Source organism: Amphiura filiformis, chromosome 19 (genome assembly GCF_039555335.1).
Source record: "Amphiura filiformis chromosome 19, Afil_fr2py, whole genome shotgun sequence".
Taxonomy (NCBI): domain Eukaryota; kingdom Metazoa; phylum Echinodermata; class Ophiuroidea; order Amphilepidida; family Amphiuridae; genus Amphiura; species Amphiura filiformis.
Window position 1 is genome coordinate 31466885 of NC_092646.1, and position 8627 is coordinate 31475511.

The 8627-nt window shown below is 41.7% G+C and overlaps 2 protein-coding genes across 2 annotated transcripts in view; both read right to left on the minus strand.

Moving 5' to 3' along the window:
- LOC140141611 (uncharacterized) overlaps positions 1 to 8492 on the minus strand; it is a 32491-nt gene extending 23999 nt beyond the window's left edge. Inside the window, exon 1 of the mRNA XM_072163523.1 lies at positions 8170 to 8492. Coding sequence (XP_072019624.1) covers positions 8170 to 8481 — 312 coding nt within the window. The 5' untranslated portion in view covers positions 8482 to 8492. The remainder of the gene's footprint in view (positions 1 to 8169) is intronic.
- Positions 1 to 8627, minus strand: part of LOC140141182 (uncharacterized) — a 574562-nt gene that overhangs the window by 229047 nt on the left and 336888 nt on the right. The window lies entirely within an intron of this gene.

The following is an 8627-nucleotide window of genomic DNA, read 5'->3' on the forward strand; positions in this document are numbered from 1 at the left end:
CTTCAAAAATTGTAGTACAAGAACTTAAAAATCGCAGGAGGGAAGATAGTGCAATTACAAGCACAGTCACCCCCATAGCTCGCCACACCAAGAAAGATATGAAGCACAGCACTGTAAATAAAAACAGCACGCAGAGAACAGCACAACACCACAAAGCAGAGGAAAATCACCTCAACTGTAACAATAGTAAAGACAGAGGAAACCAAGAAGTACATGTAAGAGAAAACTACCATAAGAAAGAGGAAAGCTACCTCAGAGATGGTAAGCAGAGGCAAAAAGTACATGGATATGTAGGGGAAAGTCACCCCAGGGCAGAGGAAAGTCACCTCAGATGTACAGATGATAAACAGATTAATGATGGAGGGAAAAATCCCCCAGTGTAGAGGAAAGTCACCTCAGATGTTCTGATGAAAAGAACCAAGGCAAGTCGCGGAATGCAAACATAGATGCGAGGGAAAGTCACCCTCCAATAAAAACTGGGGACTCAAAAAAGGAAATAAAATCTTCCCAAAGGAAGAAACAAAGCAACAGAGAAGATGAAAAATCTCGCCAAAAGAAGAGCCAGAGGGAAAGCGACCCTCTAATAAAGCAAGACAATGGAGCAAATGCAGAACCAAAAAGTAGAGAGGCAACACAAAAAGACAATATAAACGGAGCTGGTAAACTGTCAGCTGAAGATCCGAACCAAAACAACCCTGACAAACCACAAGAGCACCCACAGCAAGAAAAACTGAAGTGCTGGTTTGTTAATGCAAGAAGTATAATACAACAATGGGACATATTTGAGTGCAGAATACTACAAGAAGACAAACCAGATGTAATTGGTGTTGTAGAGAGTCTAGAGACATGGTTAGACAAAGACATAGCCGATGCAGAAGTCCAGTTACCAGGGTACCAGCTATTTACATGTAGAGGAGACAGAGAAAAAGAAACAAAAAGAAGTGGAGGTGCAGCATTGTACCTGAAACACAGCATAGAAGCTGTCAGAAGAGAAGACTTTGAATTTAAAGAAGCAGTGTGGTGTGAGATATCCAATGTGAACACAGAACAGAACCAGAAAGAGAAAGCTGGAATACTAATTGGAGTTGTATACAAGACATAAGTAGTAACAGATGAAGAACTTAACCAATTATACAGAGATCTCAAGAAAGCTGCTGAAACCAAACATGACATTGTATTGATGGGAGATTTCAACCTTAGAGAGATAGATTGGGATCTTTTACAAGCTACAACAAGCAAGGGAAATGAATTCCTAGAACTAGTACAAGACAACCTATGGACCCAGCACGTGTTGGAACCAACAAGGGAAGACTCAATTCTAGACCTGGTGCTGAGTTCGGAGCCAGACATGATAGATGATTTACAAGTGCATGCATGACAAGTTAGGCACCAGTGACCACCAGATTGTTACATGGTACATGATTTGTAGCATCAAGGCTGGAACTGTTGCCCACTCAAGAAACTACGGCAAAGGAAACTATGCAGAAATGAGAAAGAAGTTACATAACAGAAACTGGGAAGAAGAGTACAGAAATAAATGCACACAAGAAGCATGGACCTGTTTGAAAACCGAACTTGATTCCTTAGCAGAAGAGCACATACCTATGAAGACAAACCAGCAACAAACAAAGCCAAAATGGATGACAAGAGCAACCATGAAAGCAGTCAGGAAAAAGAAGAAGGCATGGCAGAAATTCAAGACAACCAAAAGTGAAACAGACAAAGAGCATTACCGAGATTGTGAGAAGGCAGCGAAGAAGAAAATACGTGAAGCAAAGTACAAGTATGAGAAGAGTATCGCCGACTCAATCAAAGAAAATCCCAAGGGATTTTATGCATACACCAGATCCAAAATAAAAGTGAAAGCTGAAAGACACTGTTGGGCCACTGAAGAATAAAGACGGAGGTATATTACCACCAGGCAAAGAAACGGCCGAAGAACTTAACAATTTCTTCACATCAGTATTCACAGAAGAAGGTGACGAGCCACCAGAAGCGCCAAGAATGTTCAATGGTGAAGAAAGTGAAAAACTCAGAACTATGACAATTGAACCAGAACAAGTTGAAAAACATTTGCTTGGGCTAAACCCCAGCAAACCCACAGGACCAGACAATGTTTCTCTAAGGCTGCTACGAGAACTTGCAAGTGAGCTAGCTGAACCGCTAGCAATAATCTTCAACCTCTCCCTCAAAGAAGGTTACGTACCAGAAGAATGGAGAATGGCAAATGTAACACCTGTGTACAAGAAGGGGCCAAGATCATCAGCTGGAAATTACAGACCGATTAGTCTCACATCAGTAGTCTGCAAAACAATGGAGAAACTAATCAAAGACCAAGTAACTACTCATCTTGACAAACATAACCTCATCAGAGACACTCAACATGGCTTTATGAAAGGCAGATCTTGTACTACAAACCTTAATGCACTTAGAAACGGTAACAAAGCATATTGCTGAAGAGCACCCTGTTGATGTCATCTACTTAGACCTGCAAAAAGCCTTCGACAAAGTAACGGTACCACACAAAAGACTGTTGCAAAAACTAAAAGAAACAAAAAGAAGTGGAGGTGCAGCATTGTACCTGAAACACAGCATAGAAGCTGTCAGAAGAGGAGACTTTGAATTTAAAGAAGCAGTGTGGTGTGAGATATCCAATGTGAACACAGAACAGAACCAGAAAGAGAAAGCTGGAATACTAATTGGAGTTGTATACAAGACATAAGTAGTAACAGATGAAGAACTTGACCAATTATACAGAGATCTCAAGAAAGCTGCTGAAACCAAACATGACATTGTATTGATGGGAGATTTCAACCTTAGAGAGATAGATTGGGAACTAGTTCAAGACAACCTATGGACCCAGCACATGTTGGAACCAACATGGGAAGACTCAATTCTAGACCTGGTGCTGAGTTCGGAGCCAGACATGATAGATGATTTACAAGTGCATGCATGACAAGTTAGGCACCGGTGACCACCAGATTGTTACATGGGACATGATTTGTAGCATCAAGGCTGGAACTGTTGCCCACTCAAGAAACTACGGCAAAGGAAACTATGAAGAAATGAGAAAGAAGTTACATAACAGAAACTGGGAAGAAGAGTACAGAAATAAATGCACAAAAGAAGCATGGACCTGTTTGAAAACCGAACTTGATTCCTTAGCAGAAGAGCACATACCTATGAAGACAAACCAGCAACAAACAAAGCCAAAATGGATGACAAGAGCAACCATGAAAGCAGTCAGGAAAAAGAAGAAGGCATGGCAGAAATTCAAGACAACCAAAAGTGAAACAGACAAAGAGCATTACCGAGATTGTGAGAAGGCAGCGAAGAAGAAAATACGTGAAGCAAAGTACAAGTATGAGAAGAGTATCATGGACTCAATCAAAGAAAATCCCAAGGGATGTTCTGCATACACCAGATCCAAAATAAAAGTGAAAGCTGAAAGACACTGTTGGGCCACTGAAGAATAAAGACGGAGGTATATTACCACCAGGCAAAGAAACGGCCGAAGAACTTAACAATTTCTTCACATCAGTATTCACAGAAGAAGGTGACGAGCCACCAGAAGCGCCAAGAATGTTCAATGGTGAAGAAAGTGAAAAACTCAGAACTATGACAATTGAACCAGAACAAGTTGAAAAACATTTGCTTGGGCTAAACCCCAGCAAACCCGCAGGACCAGACAATGTTTCTCTAAGGCTGCTACGAGAACTTGCAAGTGAGCTAGCTGAACCGCTAGCAATAATCTTCAACCTCTCCCTCAAAGAAGGTTACGTACCAGAAGAATGGAGAATGGCAAATGTAACACTTGTGTACAAGAAGGGGCCAAGATCATCAGCTGGAAATTACAGACCGATTAGTCTCACATCAGTAGTCTGCAAAACAATGGAGAAACTAATCAAAGACCAAGTAACTACTCATCTTGACAAACATAACCTCATCAGAGACACTCAACATGGCTTTATGAAAGGCAGATCTTGTACTACAAACCTTAATGCACTTAGAAACGGTAACAAAGCATATTGCTGAAGAGCACCCTGTTGATGTCATCTACTTAGACCTGCAAAAAGCCTTCGACAAAGTAACGGTACCACACAAAAGACTGTTGCAAAAACTAAAAGCTCACAGCATAGAAGGCCAAGTACTGAGATGGATACAAGCGTGGCTAGCTGATAGAAAACAGAGGGTAGTAGTTCAGGGAGCAAAATCCAAGACAAGTGATGTGTCAAGTTCAGTTGTACAGGGATCCGTCCTAGGCCCACTTTGCTTCCTCATATTCATGAATGACTTGGAGATAAATATCATCTCAGAGATCAGTAAATTTGCAGACGACACCAAGATGACAAGCAAGGTTGGCTCAGATGTAGAGATACAGAAACTGCAAGAAGACTTAGACAAGCTCATGGACTGGTCTGACAAGTGGAAAATGAGCTTTTTAATGTCTAGACAAATGCTCAGTCACAACAATCCACAACACCAGTACCAAATGAAGAATAAAGCACTAGCAAGTACAACAGAAGAAAAAGACTTGGACGTCTGGACGGAAAATACACTCAAAGTAGGGAAACAGGTAGCGGAAGCAACCAAGAAGGCTAACAGAACACTAGGGATGGTAAAAAGAACATTCAAGTACAGGAGCAAGAGGATTGTTTTACAACTTTACAAGTCCCTCATCAGACCACATTTGGACTACAGTATACAAGCCTGGCGACCATACCAACAGAAAGATATCAAGCTGTTTGAAGGTGTGCAGAGAAGAGCGACAAAGATAACTAGAAGGCTATATATTTGTACACAAATACGGCTATACCCGCATGTTATCGGTTTACACAAACTTACAGTCCTGAGGACTTAGGTTGCTGTTGTCAGTCTCTCTAATTCACAGTGAAGCTATGCAATTTGATAGATTGAAATTCACAATGTGCAATTTGATTAGGGAAAGCTATTCCAGAGGGAGTATGTAAATTAAATGGAACAGCCATTTCAGAGGGAGTATGTAAATTAAATAGAACAGCCAATGGGTATGTAATTTAACTGGAACAGCCTTAACGTTTCTGTCATCTATATTATTATAATTACGCAATTGTCTGTGAATGGGATGGGGTGGGTGTTATTAACAATATAATTCGCAGGTGCAATCTGTGTACAAACTCCGAGCCCTGAAGTTGCTTTATTTGATGATAAACGGACAGCCCTTTTTAACATTTGGAGCCCTGGCCCATAATATTTGACTTATGAGGCTCATGTACACATGTTGACGTATAATTCTCAAGTGCTATCAGTAGACTTAAGCTGGGCACTGTAGCTGCTTTATTTACTGAGTAACGGCTGGCCCTATGTTTTAGCGTTTGGGGCCCTGGGCCCATATTATGTGACATATGGGGCTCATATGTACATATAACAATATAATTCTCAGGTGCAGTCTGTGTACAAACTTTGAGCTTTGGTGAAAAATGGCCGGCCCTTTGATTTAACATTTGGGGCCTGAGGCCCATAATATTTGACTTATGGGGCTCTGTGCATATGTTGAAATATACTTCTCAAGTGCTATCAGCAGACTCAAGCTGGACATTGTAGCTGCTTTATTTACTGAGTAACGACCGGCCCTATGTTTTAGCGTTTGGGGCCCTGGGGCCCATATTATGTGACACATAGGGTTCATATATACATAAAACAATATAATGCTGAAGACCTATTGTGTACCAAATCTAAACCCTGTCGCTACTTTATTTGTTGAGAAACGACCGGCCCTTTGTTTTAACATTTGGGCCTCTGGGGCCCCTAGCCTTAAACATCTGGGGCCAAAATGGGCAGAAGACACATTACAACTTAGGGCCCATACATGTGCCACATATGAGCCCTAGTGCCCTTGTAGTTTTATAGCTAGCCTTGTTAACCTGTTGCCCCTTATTTTAACATTTGGGGCCCTGGGGCCCATAATATATGACATATGGGACTCATGTATACTTGTATATATAGAGTACGCCTGGCTCTATTAGTGTACCAACTCAGGGCCGAAGCGCTTCATTAAATGAGAAACCGCATGCTTTGTATTTTTACATTTGGGCCCCTGGGGCCCGTGACCTTTGACCTCTGGGGCCCAGATGTGCAAAGGATAAATCCACGGGGTAGGGCCCATAAGTGTACTACATATGGGCCCTGGGGCCCTTGTAGTTTTAGCGCTAGCTTTGTCAATCTGTTACCCCTTGTTTTAACATTTGGGGCCCTGGGGCCCACAGTATAGGACATATGGGGTTCATGTATACTTGTATATATAGAGTACCCTGGGGCTATCAGTGTACCAACTCAGGCCCCTGAGGCTGCTTCATTTGATGAGAAACGGCATGCTTTGTATTTTTACATTTGGGCCCCTGGGGCCTGTGACCTTGACCTCTGGGGCCAAGATGGGCAAAGGATAAATCTCTGAGGGGTAGGGCCCATAAGTGTACCACATATGGGCCCTGTGGCCCTTGTAGTTTTAGCGCTAGCCTTGACAGAATGTTGTGTTTGATGGAGGAAAAGGAGAAGGAGAAGGAGAAGAAACCATAGAATGGCAATATACCCGTTCATGCTTCGCATACGGGTATAATACCAGAATTGAAATCCAAACCATATCACGAAAGACTAAAGGAACTGAATCTTATGACACTAGAAGATAGAAGGAGGAGAGCAGACTTGATCCAAACGTACAGAATATTCACAGGAATTGACAACATAAAACCGACAGACATGTTCCAACTAGCAGAATACCAAGGTACAAGAGGCCACCCAATGAAACTTCAAAAACAGCACATGAGAGTAGATACAAGACGCTACTTTTACAGCCAACAAGTTATAACAGACTGGAATAGACTACCTAAATTCTACACTGAAGGAAACCTAGTTCTAGTAACTATAACCATCAACGACTTCAAAAGCAAACTCCAAACCTTTTTGGGTTACTAAGGGCGAAAAGCCCACTCACCCAAGCCACATTATGACCCTCCCCTCCCCTAAAACGGATCTCGCGACCAAGTGAGAAGAGGGAGGAATGGTGTGGCACTTCATGTAAGTTCATAAAAAATCATATATTTGGGTCTCGAGTGAAGTATAGAAAACATATTTATGTAGGTTTCCTTCTAGTCTTGCCAGCAAGACTTCAGTCTTTATCATAAACATAATGACATCTACGGACCTGAATGCTGAGTTATAGTTACTAGAACTAGGTTTCCTTCACCGACCTGTTCTCGAAAAAAAAATCAAATTTCTATGTAAATATGCATTGTGTTTGGGCCCCGGTCTCGGCGAATTTCGCTTACTAGTATGTGTTAACTAAGGTTTGCCTGGGATGCGCCCAGGAATAAGTGAAACAACAACTTGAACAAGAGAACAATTAAACGGCGTACAAAACATACTTATTCAATCCACTGCCATTGTTCAAAATAGCTTCTTTCCAAAAACGTTAACCGTTATTAAAACCAGGCCCCTGCAGCTCTGGCCCTGCCAACAAAACCACCCCAAGCTTCAGACATACATGTAGACCGTAAGGTACTAATTTTGAGGAGCATAACAAACACCAAATTGGTGTCATAACAAACACCAAATTGGTGTCGTGTGGTCTTTCAATTTGTGCCGAGTGTCCTTGGCAGACTTGACTATGCTTCAGTGGTCATGAAAGGATTCAATAGATAACCTCTGCCCCACTAGTAATCCCCAGCCAGCTATTGTCTGAAATTGCACCTCGGAAGATATATTATAACAACTCAGTCCCCCGGCTCAGTCCCTCAAATGATAGTCATATAACGACCAAAAGATAAATGACTGACTTTCGTATTCGGCGAGGAGGACGATTTCGACCACCTGGTTTGTTTACAAACAGAGAGGTAGACAAAAGACCGTTCCGCTTGTCCAAACACTCAAATATCAGAAGGATGGTCCACAATAGCGTGATTCACGTAACATGAATACGGATTAAAAAGCTGTCACGTAGAACCATGTGCTTCTATTGTCCAATTTGCCATCAAGATTTCATATGGAAACAGTTCAGACCCAGAACAGGATCATGTCAGAAATTAATATTTTGTTCTGGGTCTGATTATTCGGAAGGGAGCTTAGCCATTCAGAATTTCATTCGACAAACATGTAAAGTGAGCTGAGTCAAAGTGTTCAACATTCAATACTCACCTGTCTAATATTATTATTAGTATATGTGACAGCAGTACATGTACTGCCTGGAAATGATCCTTGTGCAATAGTAGTACCACCAACTTGCACTGGCTGCATTCTGCGATTTCTTCTTCTTCTTCTTCTGCCATCTTTATTTGTCATGTTTGTCAACACTACACGATCAGGTGGCAATTTTGTTGTAGGAATAATCCGCATTTGAATCTGCCCCGGTGCGCCAGGCCGCGGTGCAATCATTTGGCGCCCAGCTATCCTTATTGAATGAGATGTTGTTGGCACTGTCACAGTGCGATCTAGTCCTAGATTAGACATGATTTATCAGAGAAAATATCATGAAGGTGATAAGCTTTTCAAGTTTCTATTTGTGACCTATGCACTTTTCAAGGGCAAAGAGTTTAGTTGAGTTTATAGTCTATTGCTGAGCAACAAGCGATTAGTATTTGACCAATGAGATAGCG